The 19,400-nt window shown below is 40.3% G+C and overlaps 1 protein-coding gene across 2 annotated transcripts in view; it reads left to right on the top strand.

Annotated features, from left to right (window-relative positions):
* Positions 1–19,400, top strand: part of gse1b (Gse1 coiled-coil protein b) — a 338,894-nt gene that overhangs the window by 215,344 nt on the left and 104,150 nt on the right. Inside the window, exon 1 of one of the 2 annotated variants that reach the window (XM_057857286.1) lies at positions 3,123–3,708. The exons of the other annotated variant lie outside the window; for it this stretch is intronic. Within the exon in view, the coding sequence (XP_057713269.1) occupies positions 3,672–3,708 (37 nt within the window). The 5' untranslated portion in view covers positions 3,123–3,671. Of the gene's footprint in view, positions 1–3,122; positions 3,709–19,400 lie in introns of those variants that run through there. 2 annotated transcript variants of the gene reach the window in all.

Genomic DNA, 19,400 nt, shown 5'->3' on the forward strand with positions numbered 1-19,400 from the left:
GCTACCTGAGCATTATTTTTAACCCATCGGGGAATATGCACTTTGAGATGTCCCTTTTTTTCTTTTTTATGGTGATGTCAGTACCTGAATATACCATGAATTTCAACACATCTTAAATTGAATTATTTGATTCATACTGTGCCTTATGATTTCTAAGAATTCCATTATGGTACTTTCGAGCTTGATATTAAGACAAGTATCTCTCTGTTTTTGAGCTGGCTGACTAGCCTCCTCCGTTTGCACTTTTCACTTTTATTTTTGTTCTTTTCTACCCCTATGTGTCGCTTCCCTGTTATTTTCTGATCATAACGTTTTCAGACACACACTCTGCTTTGGTCCTTAGGGAGTGTTTTCTCTCTCACTCTCGCTCTCGCTCTCTCTCTCTCTCTCTCTCTCTCTCTCTCTCTCTCTCTCTCTCTCTCTCTCTCTCTCTCTCTCTCTCTCTCTCTCTCTCTCTCTCTCTCACTGTCGTTGAGGATGAAAGAGTGAGAGAGAGGTTGGATGTGTGTGTGTGTGGGTGCGTGTGTCTGCCATCTTGTATATTACATTAAGCAAAGGAATTTGTCAAAACAGGGTGATTATCATCTCTTCCATGTCTCCTCCTGTTTGAGATTAATGAGATAAATTACAATTACTGAGATAAACAACAATCATAAGGTGAGGTAATGAACTCAAGAAGATAAAGTTACCAATCTGAATGTTCTCATTTCTAAATTCATGACCATATACAATTATAAGGAAATGACTGTCTTTGTCGCTATATAGTCTGTAAAGCGTCACAGAAAATACAGTCCTCACAAGAGAAATTCCTGGAATGGTCTGAAACTGCAAATCCCTGGGAAACAGTCAAGTGATCCAAGCGTAGCAATAAAATGTGGCTTTTAATGACATGGCATTTACATGTATTGAGTTAGGCAGGAGGGCAGGCAGATGGCAAATATGAACACTGGCACTTGTTAAGAGTCCCATTTTGTAGCCATTTTGGGAGTCATTAGAAATCAACCTGTAATTACTTCATGAAGTGTTTTCTTTTATATACATACATACATACATACATACATATACATATATATATATATATACATATAGTTGCTAGTTTTGCAAATATTCATAATTTTGAGTGTTCAAAATATTTTTGTGAGGAATTTTAAGAAAAACATGTATTTTTTTTGTAGTTTATGCTGTTTAAATGTGACCATTAAGTATAGATTTTTAACCTCAATGACATTGGTTCCAAGCACTTCTTAACAATGTTGTTAGGTAGCACACCGCTATGCTTTTAAGTTACATGCACTTCAGACAAATATTTTTAGGACTAAAAGCTAATCATGTAACACCAAGCAATGGGTGAAAACGGGGGAAGACGAAGCAGCCATGCTACCTGCTAAGCTAATACGAAATAAGCATAAGTTCTTGTTATGTACGGTCCACTTTGCTGTCTGGAATCACATAACAGTGAGACGAAATCATCTATGAAAACAAAATATCTTAAACTGGATGAGCTTATCATAACGTTATATGTACACTGTATATGTACAGTATGGATCAAATTAGATTGCAAAGAAAGTAAGAAAAAAAAACAATGCTTTGTACACTTTATCACAATAAAAAGAGTGTATATAACTGCAAAGGGATTCAATTTATTTCATGATACAAACTTTAGGCCTTTTCTCAAGTCTTACTATCGCATATGTCAAAGAAATTATAGTTTTATTCAGTATTTGCTTATTGTATTCCTCTTTTAAACTAGGAAAATACATTCCATTATGAGATGGGCATCCACTTGAGATTTTGTGTGTGGAAGTGTGAGTGCGTATAAATATATAGAGTATGATTATCTAGCTGAATAGACACATCTACTCACTGCAGTCATGTACTTGTCTTAATTAAACAGTCATTGATTTCCTGTCTTTGTATTAATAAAAGGGCTATGTTCCCAGAAGGTCCACCACCGCCCACCTCCTTCCACTCCTTAATCCATACATTTCCCTCCCAGCCCACTTGCTGTCTTTCTTAAAGCAACAACCAAACCACCACTACCACCATAAGAGATTTCTCATCTTTTGCCTTCCTTGTGTGCACTAATTCTCACTATGATTCGTCTTTTGGTGTGCTTTCATGCCATTTGAATTCTCCTAAAGGCATAGGACCCCCTTAGTCCACCTCCCCTCTGTATGACACTCTTGCCAATAACCCCCTACCGCCTCCTTTCTCTGTCTCCCCCCCGCTGAGCGTTTCATCGAGTGGGTTTGAGAGCAAATCAACCCCCAGGGCAAACTATCCTTGTAGACCATCTCCATGCAATATCGTTCTTCCCCCCTCTCGTCGTCATCTTCTCTTTCTCGCCCCTCCTGCTGATTTGGACTTTGACATAGCAGATAACTCCTCACCCGTGGGTCTCACCAGTAGAGCATAATATTTCAGAGAAGGTGTGTGTGTTTCACAGGAAAATAGAGAAGAAAAAGAGGGTAAAAGAAGCCAGGATGGTGAACAGTCTGCGCAAGATATGCCAAGTCTCCTGGACTGACACATAAGTGCACCCACACACTCTTGGACCACAAGACTCATTTTAAAGAAGGACGGAGGCGGAGATCTTCCATTTCCCTTTTTCGAACATATCTGCTACATTGTGCGCTCGGAGTTGGATGCCGCTTTTCTACACTGTCTGTTACAGTGTGAACAGATGCTCCCTTGATAGTCGGCGCCCCCTCGCTGTCACCGGGGCTGTCCAATCAGCCGTCACCCAGACTTGGAGTTGAACTGTGAACACATACACACACTTCCTCAGGGTGGTGGATCAGCAATGGGGAGCATTTTCCTCTCATCTGTACCCGCACCTCATGTATCTTGTCTAGCTCTAACCATACTCCCCCTTCATTTTTTGCGCGTGCACACGCACGCACACGCCCCACGCTATCTGGCTGTGTTGTAGCCTGGAGGGAGTTCACTCTGCCCTCCTCTCCTCCACCTCCTTCTCTCCGAATCAGCAGGGAAAGAGAGGGAGGGTGAAAGACAGACAGAGAGAGAGAGAGAGAGAGAGAGAGAGAGAGAGAGAGAGAGAGAGAGGAAGCAGAGCACTCTCTCCTCTGATCATCTTTCTTGGATAGCTGGATAAAAGACAGTCCCGTTGGAATCTGCCGTCGCTCCCGTCTGCAGGATTTACCCAATCTGTATTTTATACTCCCTCCTGCCTATTTTCCGACTCATTTTGGCACAGGACTGCTGTCTTTCCCCCCCTCCCCAAAATTCTCCAGTTGTCCCGTCGGCTTGTGTGTGTGTGTATGTGTGTCAAATAGAGGTTTGTGCAAAGCGCATTTCCTGCTGCCGCTCTGCTCACAAACAGACAGCAAGTGTGTGACCCTTCGCCCCCAGGGAGCGAGAGCGAGAGAGGTCGAGAGCGGGAGTTGCCCTTTGCACCGCTTTGTGTGCATCCGTCTGTGTGATTGTGTGTGTGTTTGTGTGAGTGTGTGCGCCTGTCTGTCTTAGCTTGCTGGGCGGTCCCAGCCTCATGCTTGGTTAGCGAAGACCAGAGAGCAGGGATGACAGGCTGAGTCCCACCCCGGTGTGCCCCACACACAGAGCCTTGTTTCTGGGTGACCGCCGAGGGCACGTCCCCCCCTCCTGTCCATCTCAAGTCATCCAGGACGGGACGACAGCCCTACATTGCAACCATGTTTGGACTAAAAGCACCACTTTACTACTTGCCAGGTAAGGAAATGAACAATGTTACGGTGCAAATATTCTTGTATATCTACACGCATTGTTGGATGACAGTGTCCTCTGAGAGAGGAGCGCATCGGAGGGTAGCTTTTGACTACATCTGAGGAGACACTTGTCTTTTGTGATGCTGTTACTGAGGTTGCAACCTGAGATGCACGTGGGGTAATGCCGTGTGACAGCAGCTCTCACTGCGCCTTGTTAAGCTCTCAGCCCTTTTAACAGCGCGCCAGTCGCAGGTAAACCGGACACTTAAGTGGCGGCGTCGGCTCTATTTGACAAATGGAAAGCTTTGTTGGTGTCTGTTTGCAGAGACGTGCCTGTGGCTTGAAGCGTGTAAGTGCGAGTGTGTGTTTGTGCCTGTGTGTGCCGGGTAGTGTGGAGATGAACGAGGACTCGGGTGGCGTGAGGTTACCGCCGGTCGGCGCTTAAGTGCGTCTCACGGCTCACTGAGCACTGATTGTGGAGAGGATAACCAAGAGAGACAAGAGGGGTGGAGGCGTGATGGGTGGGGGGGGGGGGGGGGGGGTGAACTTTGAGGCCATGTTTGCTTCTTTTAAAGATTCATTTATCACACTATGCTTGTTGTTACTTTCACCTTAAATGCAACATAGGTCACAGTTGTTGCTTGTCTCGGCGTGAGTGTGATGTGACGCATATTGAAAAATGCTTTGGTTAAAGACTGTCTTCATGAGCGAAAGCTGCTCCCCATTGACGAGTGCTGCTACAATTTGGTCCAGCATATGACAAACTACAACCTGTGGTCACTTCATCTCATTGCAAACATTATCAAATGTTATAATTTAATGAATTGCTGTACATATATATATGTATTGTATTATTTATTCATTTCAAGAAATAGATTACATTACATAGTTTAACCTTACATGTTACAAAACATTTGGATAAGAGTCCAATTGTAGACCTTCATTCTTATTTGAGCTGTCTTGTCCTCATATGATTCAATTTCCAGGCATTGAATGATCATACTTCAGCACTATTAATGGCATTAGATTTCCAATTCATTTTGAGATTGAACACGAAAATAATTAAAATAGATTAAAAAAAAAAAAATTTTTTTTTTAAAGAATACAGTATTTTAACTTTTTTTTTTTAAATTAAATAAAGTTTTTAATTTAAATTTAACTTTTTTTGTTATTTAAAAAAAATGTAAATAATAGTAATAATAATAGAATATTTACTATTTATTTACTTTTTTAGTTAAAAATTAATACACATTTCAAAAAGTAAAAATGAATAAGAAATTATTTAGCAGTTTTATATTTTTTTTAAATAAATGTCAATGCATTTTCATTTTGTTTGCAAATTACAAATATTTACCAGTAATACTGTAAATGAATAAGATAATATCACTGGCAGCACCTCCCAGTCAAAATTGATCAGACTTCTAGCGCTTATAATGGCAGGCAATGTTGATTTATGAAATAACATTAAAGCCATAACCACAGTATGGGAAGGTTGTTAATGTATTTCTCTAGTTTAAATGTTGTAAGAGGTAAAATTCCACAGTAACTGTGTGGTCAATGCTCAAAGAGTCCATTTATAGAGCAACTGTAAAACAACTAACACAACTGATTTGTCAAAGCTGCTCATATTAGAAAGCGTCACATGATGTTGGATGGGGCAATGAGTCACGTTCACTTACTGTTTGGATGAATTTTTAACAGCTTTGTCCCTGTATAGATAGGCATACACTCATTTCCCTGGATTTAATGTCACAGAACAGCCACTACTTCCACCATCCTTCCCACCGTCACAATTCCCGCTTCTCCTCAACCTCGCTAGCATGCCGTGCTCAGAAGAAATGTTTTGTGATGGAGATGGGCTGCTAAAAGGCAGCCGAGCTCATGCGGTGTGAGAAATAAAGACAGAAAGGCTCGGATAGAGAGGTTGTGTATGAAGGGACGGTATTGAGGAGGGAGGAGGTTGTGTAGCAGCCTTTGGCTGCTTGTTCTCTTTCAACCTGAGGTGATGGATGGGTCAGGGATGACAAGAAACGAGAGGGACGGAACTGAAATGGAAATGGAACAGCTGAAGAACCATCCAGAAGTCACTCAGACTTGGGGAAAAAGATCTTGGGTGTAACAGTGGCCATCACTGAAGAGGTTGTGTGTAACCACCTTCCACCTCTGTTATTTTCCGTGTGTGCACGCATGTATGTGTGCTTACATGCACTGAGCACTGCAGGTTACTTCTTCACCCTCCCCCCTCTCTTATTCAGCCACTGAATGAGCCCCTGCCTGCTTTGCCGTCTTAACCGCCGTTGCCTTGGAGACCATGTCAGACACATGCTAGTTCCCCATGATTATTTGACAACAACAGCAAAAAAAGTGGGGTTAAATAAAGACTAATGGGCCCAGGGTGGGGGAGCCTGGGTTGAAGAGGTAGGGGAGAGGACAGAGAAATTAAGAGCGTGTAACAGAAAGTGACGTGGAGATAACGGTGGCAAGAGGAAGCACTTGAACTTCACATCCCAGCGAAGGTACACACACGCAGGGAGCAACCACTTCAAAATGGAGGCTCATGGTCACTCCCTCTCCATACGCTTCTTTTCACTCCTTACTGTTATCCTTTTCTTGCCCGGCTTGTCTTCCTCCCTTGTTTCATCTCCCTTTGAAGGTGTGATTTCACATGGAATCATGTGTGGTCTTTGTTTTGTGTGTGTTGTGAAGAATTGAGGAAGACACAGTCACAGCATAAAGTACGCCTGCTGGTGAATAAAATACAATATGCATCCTGTGTGATTGCAATATATTGTATTGCCTTTATGTAGCTAATAATGCCATTTAAAGGGCAGCTGAAGACTTAAATCCATGAGCGTTTTACTTGGTTAAATTGTATAGAATGCATCATTCGCTGTCTCAAAACTCACATTGCCAAAATATTTTTGAATTAACTGCGTAGTTTTTGAGTTACTGCCATAGCAACACCCTAGCAACGAGGGAAGCGCCTCGCAGCCAGCCGCAACCTGATGACGTCAATTCCTGAAGACCTCGCCAGCAGTCAAATACGAAAGTATAGCACCATGCTATTTTTGTCATATATTGCAAACATTTTCTGGGTTTTACTCACCAGATTCGTCGTGCCATCTCAATGTGTGGCGATGAATTGCTCACACGAAGGCACAAGACTTTGAGAGGCCCAAAAAACCTTCTTCTGGAAGGATTTGGACATCTTTTGTAAGAGTCAATCGGAAGAACTTCTCCCCAGCTCCTCGATCGCGTCTGTTTTCAACATTTCAGCGACGACGTTAGGGTGCACTGGGCAGTGGACGGCAAAGCAGACAAAAGAATAACAGTACTGGTATGCAACGTTTATTCAAGTGCACACATGGCCCGCAGCAGCGCACGTGCACGCGGGGTCGTAGCTGGCAAAAGTTGACGGGCGGTCAATCAGGCAACGGTACAACTCAGAGATCAGGCTTCGGGAATCCTGGGAAGGAACACAGAAGTCAAATAGCCGGGTGATACAATATGAGAAATACCTGAATGCTGGACGTAACTGACGGTATGCCGAAAGTGTTGGTCTGGCGGCAACGACGAGCAGGCTTATGAAAGTTGCTGATTGTGATGGGTTGAAGCTGTCGTCGTTCCCCCGTCTGGCCTCCTGCCTACCCTAAAGAACGACAGCTTTGAAATGCTAGGAGGATACAACGTAAGTAGACCTTTACTGGCATTTTTATACGTTTATTACTTGATGGCGACCGTTTTTATGTTGCTGTTGCTTGCCTGTCAGAAGACAACTGAAATGTTGTCTATTCACGTCAATTTGATACATTTATTACTAAATCTACATAACATAAAAAAATGACACGGTTGTTTTGACAAACTCATCCAAAGTTTATATTCGGAAAATTACACCAAAATCCGAAAAGCTCTTCAGCTGCCCTTCAAATTTTATTATTTTGGTTAAGAGGGCCGTTTGTAATATTTTGGATTACTTTCAAGGTGACGTTAAATATCAATTGCAGTTTCTCTCTTGGAGGTCACAATGTTGTTTTGTCGAAGAAGTGAATTTCATGGCAGTTTAAAATAAATCGTGAATAACTGTGTAATGCTTGGATCACTGTTTACTGCCACCAACTTTGACTGGACATACATCAAGGAAAAGACTTAGACTGTGGTTTTTCATCAATCAGCAGAGCTAACCTCACTGTGTGTTTGTATTGAAGAATTTGTTGATAAAATTATTACCAGTAGAAAACATATTACAGATTGTATGTACAAATCAGTCCTGTGAAGTATTTTTTCTTTTTTGATACAATATACTGTATACTGGGTTTTTTTCTATATTTTTTTTAATCCATAGAAAACACTTAATGGAAATTCCTGTGATTTTAGGGGGTAAATAGGGAGTAAAATATCAAAAATAAAACATGTACATATACATTTGAGAAATACAATTCACTATTCTTTATTAGCTGAATGGCAGCTGACTTCCACCATGTTAATCGCTATGTAGCCTTAAGGCTAATGTTATGGAAAGTCAATGCTGTTTTAGTTAAAGTAAGCCAAGCAGTCAAGTATTACGAGTCTGCTTGTCTTCGCACACAGTTAGACAATTAGAGATGTTTCAGTTGTTTATGGGTTTATCATTGTCCATAATGGCCCTAACTAGTACTTTTTTATTGTTGACAAGATTCCTTAGCTCCCTCCCTATTCTGTGTGTTAAAGTTTATGTTCCAGTGAGCTTAACATCTTCAGATAATTTGAACTGCAGTCTCTTGTTTTGCTATAAACAGTTTAAGTTGACATGTACATTTATATTTTTTGGATCTCATGTATCCTAAAATGTTTTTCAAACAGAAAAATATAGAAATACAGTTAAGGTATTAGTAATTGATATTTTCCTCAATAGGTGCCTCATCCTCTCAGTTTGACTGAATATGATAATTGAGAGTCCATGCTCGATTGAACCTGCTGATTTTTGTGGTCTCTTTATTGTGCATTATTCCAATTTGCCATCAATCTGAAAACAACACACATTCGAGCGTGTTGAGCTGATCAATATGTGTGCAGGGAGGTTGAGCTCCACATTAGCGCAGACTAATTGTGATTACTGAGGGCTTGTTAGGAGGGAGTGAAAGATAATGTACGTCAAGGATTTTCAAAATTGGCAGACATGTCGTGCCTGTCAATTCATTGACTGGAACAGCCGAGTCCATACTGCGTTACGAAAGATTATCTCTGCAGTGTTGTAATGATTATGAAGCCCAATCTCCTTCCTCCTACTTATGTGCTGAAGCTGGATCAATCCTGAAAAGCTCTGTGTGTGTATATGTATATACAGTAAGTGTGTGCGTGTCATGCAATCGCCACCCTTCTCTCGCCATCTTTCTACTCCCTTCTCTATGCTTTTATCCCCTTGTATGCTCTATCATTGTATCCATTTATCTATTTTACTCCCCCTCCACTCTGCAGCCCCGCCGTCCGTCCCGCCATTCCTTCCACTCCATGCTCCCTGACAGCTCTGTCATTAGATGGCAGTAGTGGCAGTAAAACAGTCACAATGATGGACTACTGGCTCCCTCACCTACTCTCTCCCGCTCCCTCTATAAAAGCTCTGACCCGAGCCGTGTGTGGCATCTGTTCCACGCCAGTCCGCAGGTGGCACCTCTCTGGTCACGGCCGTAAAGGTTGTAGGTGCCGCGTCTCACCGGCTGCCCCCGTTAGCCACCTCGTAAACCCAGAGCTGTTAAACTCTGACCTGCACACCTGCGGCCTGCACTCTCGCCTGGATGTGAGCCACCGGCCATGTCGGGGGAGCTCCAGTGACACACATGCTTTTAAACTCTTTCTCTCTCACATACACATTTGCTTGATATAAGCATCAAACTGAGAATATACACTATACCTACAAACCCATCATCTTCTCTTGTTTTTACCCTCATGTTATTGTGGTTGATTGCTTTTTAAGCCTTGAGAATAATTGAGGCATGCGCACTTGCACAACCTTATGAAATATAATATCAACTGTTTCATTTGAAGTACTTGCATCAAAGATTATAATGATTTGTTTTGATTAACGATGGACAAATGCTACAATCTGGTTCATAGTTTTAAAAAATATCGTAATTTTGAAACAACAACGAAAACAATTGCTGCTGTATCAAATTCCAGTTACCTATGACACCTGGTCATTAAAAAAAAAGAGAGAGAGAGAGAGAGAGAGAGAGAGTGAGCTATGGCTAAAGAAGAGACCTGTTCGCCAAGTCCTTGGCAGCCATTTTTTTAAACATAAAATTCTGACCCTTTTATCAGTAACTTAAGGAAAATTAGCATCACCGCTCTGCCACCTGGGGTATTCTGTTAAGCTGTGGATTTCTGTGATATAGTGAAAGGGTCTCAAAACATGCTTTTTATTTAATTTTATTTTTTTATTTATTTTTGCCGTATTATCAATGCTAAAGATTGGCCTACTTTACAAAAGCACATTCCTACACAAGTATGGGATGCAAACTTTGAAGTGAACATTTTAGAGGACAGTTTATGCATAAATATATACAAATATTTGTTTTGTACAATATTATTATCAAGAAGGCCTGATCTCATTTTGACCATGTGCAACAAGCATCTGCTTTCGGTGAAGCGTCAATGATAATACTTTACCAATGTCAATCCAAGCTTTTTTTAACATTTTAATACATTCATTCATTCATTTTCCGAGCCGCTTATCCTCACGAGGTTCAGGAGGTTGTGGGAGCCAATCCTAGCTAACTATGGGCAATAGGCAGGCTAACCCTGAATCAGTTGCCAGCCAATCACAGGGCACAAGGAGACGAACAACCATTCACACACACACTCATACGTAGAGACAATTTAGAGTGATTTTAAAACATTTTATACAGTAATTCATATATGACAGCATTGTCAAAACATACAGTATTTGATATCTTAATTAGAAAACTGGGGTATTAAGACACAATAATTCACCACATAAACAGCATACATCAACCAGTTCAGGGTGTCCCCTGCCTACTGCCCGTGGTTGGCTGGGATAGGCTCCAGTACCTCTGCGACCCTAGTGAGGAAAAGCGGCATGGAAGATGAATGAATGAATGAACAGCATACATCCATTGCACAAAATTCACAACATCAGCAATATTAACAGTTTATTGCTGTGTTTGATACATGTCAGATTAATTGGACAGCGAATGTTTTTTGTGCTGCATTTTGTCTCGCGACAAGTAGTTTGTCAAGCAATTGATTCTCGTTCTGGGCACCCTCTTCATCTCTTTTGCATGAAACGACTGTAAACTTACATGAACCTCATTTGAAACGCAAGAGTGACGAGCATGTGTGTGTGTGTTTCTGTCTGTTTATGTGTGTTGTCACCTCTCGCCTGATATATTGTTCCAACAGCAGAGATTGCTTTGCTGTAATTGCCTTCATCTTCTATTGCCTGCTCTAATAAAATTAGACTACAGAGAATTCTAATTAAACCCCGTCTGCATCTGATGGGTCCGGGTTCATGTGCACTCAGACATGCATGCACATGTTTTTGATATTATGTTCCATTTATGTGCACTGAGATGACTTGTGGTTTAACATTTGAACGGGCAGTGGTTTATATGCAACCTACCAGCTGTCCAGCATTGTAAATGAATTGTGGATCAGCGTAATGCTTCATACATGCTGTATTATAAGGCTGTGAAGGCATTTTGATACACAAGGTTGTTTAGACTAGAGATGGTCATTTAGGGCTGGGCGATTTTAAGATTAAGATAGAAGATTGAAAAAAACTTTTGCTCAATTTTGGTGAGGTGGCGCAGTGAGATAGTGGTTAGCAGGAATGCCTCACACCTCTGAGATCCAAGGATTTAATTCCTGTGTTGTGTTTGCAAGTTCTCCCCGTGCCTGCATGGGTTTTCTGCAGGTACTCCGGTTTCCTCCCACATCCCAAAAATGCATGGAGGGCTGATTGAAAACTAAATTATCCATGGGTATGAGTGTGTCGATGAATGGATGATTGTATCAATGTGGCTTGCGATTGGCTGGCAACCAATTCAACATTTACCCCGCCTACTACCTATAGTTCGTTGGGATAGGCCCAAGCATTCCTGCGACACTCGTGAAGATAATTGGCCCGCAAGATAAATGAATAAATAAATTTTGCTGATCAGTTGTATCATATTTAATCAACCATATGCAGATGGAAAATGCCTACCGTATTGGCCCGAATATAAGACGGTGTTTTTTGCATTGAAATAAGACTGAAAAAGTGGGAGTCGTCTTATATTCGGGGTCTAGACATTATACCCATTCACGACGCTAGATGGCGCCAGATATCATTGAAGCGAATGCTGAACTTCAGTAATGTTCTGTCATGACAGATCTCAGCTACTCTCAAGTTTAACCAGTTTGCATTATTTTATTGAAATGTTTTTCCTTATTCAGATTTGTTTCAAGACTACAGTTACAGTAAGACCTCACTTTGATGGTTAATGCAGTAATTGTAATTTTGTTTTTTTATCATAATAGATTGGTTTATTTACATTTCAAAAACCAGAAGCCATTCATTTACGAATGTGATTGCACTTTAGTTTACATATTTAAATGTTCAGATATTAAGATTTGAATGAGTCAAAATAACATGCTTTTTCTCTCAAATATATTGTTATAATAATTTGTTTCAGATGTACTGTAATTATTTTTTGGATAAAAAAATAATTTGGTGTTCAAAAAGTATTTTTTAAAACTTGTCTTGAAAAAGAGGGGGTCGTCTTATAATCAGGGCCGTCTTATATTCGGGCCAATACGGTAATTTGACAGATTTTGAGCAGTCCCTCAAAAAGAATCCAATGTGGATAGTTTTCATGCTGTTTATGACACTCCAGGTGAATTGATCTATAAATCTAGACTAAATTACACATATTATGTACTAGAATACAAAATACATATAACTTTTTGAACGCCTGCTAGCTTACTGGTAATAAACATGGTATACATCATTGTATAATAATTACTTGCAACTCTGTTTTGTCTAATCGCCGTCAACAGCAGTGAATGATATAATGACGGTCTCTTCTGTAACATTTCTTAAATGTGTATCTACAAAATAGATATATACACACACTCACACTTAAAATAAATACCCAAAACAAAACACTTTTGAGAGTCAATGTTCCCCCCATTTTATCACCAGATAAATGTGCCGAGAAATGAGCACACAAAAAAAGATAGATGAGGTTAGCGGTGGAAGCTCAGTAATCCTCCCTCATTTCTCGGGGTAATTAAGAGGCGAAGATTTATGAGGAAGAGGAGGGCAAAAAGGGATGTACCACCCAATGAGAGGGTAATAGGGATTTGGAAACTGCATGCTTCCACCCGCCCCGTTTTTCTTTTTTAATTCGGCGATTCTGCGGGAGAGTAGAGTTTGTGTGCATGTTTGTTGTGTGTGTGGTGGGTGGGGAAGGCCTTTTAAGCTGACAGCCTTCCAATCATTAGTCATTGGGATTTTGGAGTTTAGCCAAGCAAGATTAAGACAAGAAATGTTATGAATCTTCCTTAGCAATGTCTCTTAAATTTTCATATCCATACAGTTTGTCATGTGTTAATGCCGCATGTGGAGTGGCAGGCGCCCCGCTCCCTGTCTCCCTCCCTATTAGTCATCGCCAAGGTTCATGGAGGCAAGCAGAGTGCTGCAAATGAGGTTGTAAATACCTGTGCCATGGTGCTTCTCTCAGCTCGTTTGTGTGGGTGTTGAAGAGGTTAAAAATGAAACGCAGATGACCCCTGGGTGTCAGCGAGAAGTGCAAATGGTCAGTGGGGTAGCAGATTCCTGGATGGAGTGTTATATTTAACGCACAGTACAAGCGAGATGGGTCAGAGGCCGCATTCTGAGTGCTGAATTAATCATATCCGTCTTTTGCTTCTCGTGTATGTCCGTGTGTGTGTTTGTTTGTAATCCCTCTATGGGCCCGGTTGCCGCCTTGCTGCACACAGGATATGGAAATTAATCATTGGAGGCAGATTAATGGAATGGCAAGAGCTCATCACATCCTCTTAAAGAATAGGAAGAGAGCCAAAGAAGCATCTCCTTGCCTCTCACTCTCCCTTTTTAACACCTTACATAAATCTTCCGACTGTCTGCACCTCTTCGGAGATGCCATGTGATCAGTGATGGCCTCAAAAGACAGTGTTAAAATAGGCTGTGTACAGTTTATGTGTACATGTGTGAAGCGAGGAGTGTGATTGATGATAGATGATGGCTGTGGCCTGAATATATGGCTCAGAGTCGGTCAGATGGCTTCCTCAGGAGGAGTAGGAGTAATGAGAAGACAGCACAGGATTACAGATCCATCATTCTATGTGTTGTCCCACTAAACAAATAGCACTGGGGTCATGGTGTTGTATAAATCTCATCCCAAAGTATTTGTCTTTGCGCATGTTGAGGGGGGTTTTAAACACAGAAAAAGCAAAAGGGGCAAAGGTTTTGATGCTATTTCTTCCTTTAAGCTCATAAGTCTGGTTATGTGCTTTTATTTATGTGTTTGTCTTGCTAACGCATATGTAAAGGCACAATATGGTGGGTCTGTTTGTGATTTTGTCTGCAGTCTCTTAGTTTTCATGACTATTCACATGTCAAAGCATGAACACTAAATCAATGGTTAAGGTCACAGCAATGCCACATATATCAAATTCAAGAATGTAATATTCCCAAAGCAAGATTGACAAGTAGTGGGCCTATAGCTGTTAAATTGCTTAGTATTTGGTGAGGATTGACCTTGATCTTAGAAAGCTTGGCTGAAGTCAAAGTTCACAGTCAGTTCACATTCAATTTGCAACAAATACGTCATTCCACGCCTCAAAATCAGCCTTTTTGTGAGAGTTCACCAGAGCTGTATTTAGTTATTGTGCCCTTATATTTTTACTTATTGTCCCCCCCAAAAGCCACTGTTCCTCCTAATTAAACTAAAATAATAACTAAAACAAAAAAGTGATGTCCATACCTGTCAAGTTGTACGGTTTCGACATAATTTGTACAAATGAGCACTGATTTTTAAATGTGTACGCCGTACGTTCAAAATCTGTACGTTTTTCGTGCATTGTGGGTTTTTTTTTTCTCCATTCGGATTTTGTCACCGTTTTGGCAACGAGACAATGTGCGTTACGATGCGTTATTACGTTGGTTGAACGACGCAAGAAAAGTCAGAGACACTGAGAGAGAATAGTGTTGTGACGCTGTAGCAAACACGATGCTAGGCTAGGTAGCTCCAATATTTCCTGACTGTAGCCGACAGCCTACAATCCACGCCTAGATATCAAATGCTTATATGAAGTGCAGCCATCAACACATAATAGAAATTGCCAAATGTTTTACATACAATTATAACAAAAGTAACTGTTAAATTTTATTAATCATGATGTAGCTGAAGATATTGATTGATTGTGATGTTACAATATCACCAATAAATTCATATTATTTTAAAAATTGAGTTTTATTTTTGTTTCATATTGCACGCTATATAGAACGTTGTAAGATTAGTCACCAATTTGTAAGGGCATACGTCACTATTTTTAAGACTGCCAACGGCCTCGGGTTGACAGGTATGGATGTTCACCTTATAGTCTTTGTCTTCAGAGCACTTTTATGAAAAATGCACCAAGTATCTGTAATGTTTGTGGAAATTCCTTAAAAAAATAAGACCTCAAAATTCCTCCAGTAATTAAATAACTTAATCAACTAAAGGGGACGATTAATAAAATATGTCACGTGAAATACATAATAATTATTTTCCGTTTGTGTTATTTAAGTCAACAAAGCTTTGTCCACTGTTTGTGCCGAACCATAGTAACGTTTGCTATGTTTTTATTTATTTATATCATACAATCTATATGACAGCAGTGTACATCTTAACACACAAATGGCGTCCTTTTTAACATGGAGCTGTTTGGAAAGATATTGGGTCAAAGGTGAAGTTGCTACCATTTTTTTTAACCACTTTGTGAAAGCTTTGATAGGGAATGTTTGCGCCCCTGTTGGGTGAACCTAAAACTGAAAGGCCTAACAAGTTTGTATCAGTAACCTTAAGTGAGTGGACAAACATACGCTTTTTCTCTTCACGCACGACATAACTTGTGCCTGGAGAGAAGCGCTTGTGGGAAAAACATGCCCCCATCCAACACACGCAGTGAGGTCTACTATAAATCCCATAGTACAACCAGTTGAAAGATGATGCATTGATCTGACACACAGTCGTGCTGCACTCTGGTGCTGATTGATGTGGCCTGGCTCCTGGCTCTGTGAGTGTCTGTGCCGCTCTTCCTGCATCATGTCAAGGGAGGTTTGAAAACAGGACTCGGGGACAATTCAGAGGAGTGAAAGCAGCGGATGAAGGTCAGAGGACTGAGAAAAGGGTAAGGAGAGCGAGAAGGAAGCACATCAGACAACGGATGCTGTTTTGTGCTGAATTAAACTGATGACAAGCACATGAAGGTTGAAACCAGGAGGAGGGAAAACGGGTGTTGAGTGAGGGAGGTTGATTGGCGGGAGCCAGGAGCAGATTTGGGGAGGACTGGCCATCTGAATCTTGTCAGGGAGTAGCTGTCAGAGGTACGCTGGCAAAGCAGAGGCAGGCATGGGGAGGCCAGGTTGGCATTTTGGCTGCCACTGGAGCGTGCACCTGTCGACAAAGGGAGATCCTGCCAAAGAAGAGGAGGGAGTGAGGAGTGACTGATACACAGTGTGGGCTCCTGGAAACAGTCCCTAAAGATGTAGTGTAAGATATTAATGAGGAATTTAATTCTATCAGACAACTGTTTAGGCTTTGCACATCCATGCACACAGGTATAGATGTGCTCACTCATCTCCCAGCTGTGATACATGCAAACACACGCACCAAAAATCCTAAATGCACATACTTGCTCTTCTCACATGCACAGAGTAAACTATGGTTTTGTGCATGTACAGTAGATGTTCTTCACATAGTTTCAGTGTTTTCTAATCAGCATTTAGGTGTTGTTGGCTGCTCGACACAGCGCGAGCAGATGCCGGAGCCAAAAGCCAATGCCCTCGTTAGGCAGCTGTCAGAGAGAATTTGTAACAACACACAGGAGCCCAAACACACACGTAAACTATGCGCATGAAACACGCACTGTACATAAAAACATTGTTTCTGTGTTTTATATTTTATGTGTGCGCACTTTTACATATAGTAATTGTCTTGTGCTGCAAATACAGAGTTGCAACCCATTGCCAAGCATAAAACGTGAGGAATGATGAGATCTGTGTTTCTGTTTGTTCCTCACAAATCCAAACCTGCAGTAGTACTTTCACTTATGATTCTTTTTTTTTTTTTCCAAAGAGGAGGAGATGATGGCATCAAATTCAAAATACTGTAATTTCTGGACTCTAGAGTGCACCTGTCAATAAGCTGCACCACTTCACAAAATTTAAGACAAAAAAAATCCACATATGCGACCCACGTGACTATGTCCATGTCTTAATATGAAATATTAACATACACCCGCAGTCAAAATTTTTGAGACACTTCACCATTCGGTTGGATGAGAATCTGTCTCAAAACATTTCACCACGAGTGTAGAGAGATGTTACACAGAAGTATTTGATTGATCAAAATATCTTTATTAAACAAATAAACACTCATCAATGCGCTGAGTTGCATCGTCCTCATTCATCTGCAGCGGCCTGTCACTCGGAGGAGCCAGACACCAGTAGACTCACTCGTGTTATCTGAGATAATCTGAAACATTAAAAATAACACCTAATTTAAAAAAGCAAGTCATTACATGTAAAGTGAAGAAAAAAGAAGATACACTTTACCTTGCCTGCTAAATTTGAAACAGACAAACTCCTCTTAGAAATCCCCCTCCGATGGCATCACAAACAGTATACCCAGGACTAGGAGTGGGAACTTCAGGGTACCTCACGATACGATTAGTGAGACAAGGCTCACGATAACAAATATCTCACGATATCACGATACAGCGATTATCGATATATTGGTCAGAAATTTGATTCATGATATTCTACGATACAACTGTTGAAACACAGAAAATATTTCAAAATAGAAAAAAAATACTGTTTAAGTCATTTATTAAACAGTGACGCTTTTTCTGTGCAACATTGCTGTAAAATATAAATCTACTGCAAATTGTTTACCTGCACATATAGAGGAAACAAAACACTACCACTGATATCTCTTGGAGAGATCATGATGAATGGCACCCTTAATTTCTTTAAAGTTTAAAATCTTTTTTAAAAAATTAACAGTGCTGTAGGTGTCAGTCAGCAGTTGAGCTTGGTGTGGGGCAATGATAAAATTGGTGGGTCTTTTCTTCGTAAATGACCTTTGTTGCCAAAAGCATTGGTTTGAGCACTTCCACCATGAGATGTCGGACTCAGTCAGTCACATTCTTCCTCACCCTAAAAACAACAAAATAAAACAAAAAATATTAGCTTCTTAATAGCTTTTGAGTTGAAATCATGATTTTTTTTTGTGTTGGAGGTATTGAGTGAATTAAAAAAATATTAATTGAATGTATAAAAATTAAAAATGCAATAATTACCTATTTTTAATATGTAGGCTACATTAATTATCATGCACATCACCTTAGATATGTTGGAAGCTATTCAAACCATTTTTATAGCTTATTGTATCAAAATGGCAGTAATAACAGTTTGTGTAGTAAACTAGATGGAAAGTGGCTCTCAAATAATATCAAATAAATTAGTAAATTCATGTAGGCTTGTTCGATATTCATTTTCATCCAGTTTAGGGTCCTAGTTTATTTTATATCATTCAACACCAAATGTAATCAAAATAGTACATGTAAATTAAAAAATCAATTACATTGCAAAACTTTCTTACCTCAAGTGATGAAAGCGAAGCAGTGAAGAAATCCGGTGTCCACTTCGTCACCAGCTGCCAGTGACCCTTATTTTTGTTAGACAATTCTTGCATTCAGCAAAGTCCTTGTTCACCTTACGTCCTTTCTTGTTCATGTAAAATCTAAAGTGTGTCCACATGTGTGATTTGTAGCAATATTTTTCTCACTTATTCCTTCACCGTTCTCACGAAGCTTTTTCATTTTTTTATTCAACCCAATGGCGTACCGCACGCAGGTTATTTTTAGACCGTGACATCGCATCGTAAAGCGGAAGTAAAACCGAAGTGGGACATTATAGACCCGCCCTCGCATAGACCCAACGTAAAAAGTGCTACTTTTCGCCGGTAATCTTTCAAAAACGAACAGGCCGATCACGCATTGCTTTTTTGGAACTTGTAGAAATGACTCTAGACATTACGACCATGAAGGATGTTTTCTTCATCTGTTCCCGGAAGCCAAAAACTCGGGAGGAAAAAATGTGAAAACCGAATCAACTTGCGCAGACTTTAACACCAGCTCGGCGAATCCATTCACGTTTCATATGCAGTAAACATTATGTTGGGTTGGCATGGTCTTTCAGAGGACAAAGAGGTAAGCCATTTTTATATTTTCACTTTATTTTTTTAGCGTAACGTTGTGCCGTACTGCTTCTGTCTGACAATGAATGGTATGGACAATGATATCTGACTGCCACTGTTACCGTTTCTGTTATACACATATATATATATATATATATATATATATATATATATATATATATATATATATATATATATATATATATATATATATATATATATATATATATAT

Source organism: Corythoichthys intestinalis, chromosome 1, assembly GCF_030265065.1.
Source record: "Corythoichthys intestinalis isolate RoL2023-P3 chromosome 1, ASM3026506v1, whole genome shotgun sequence".
NCBI lineage: Eukaryota > Metazoa > Chordata > Actinopteri > Syngnathiformes > Syngnathidae > Corythoichthys > Corythoichthys intestinalis.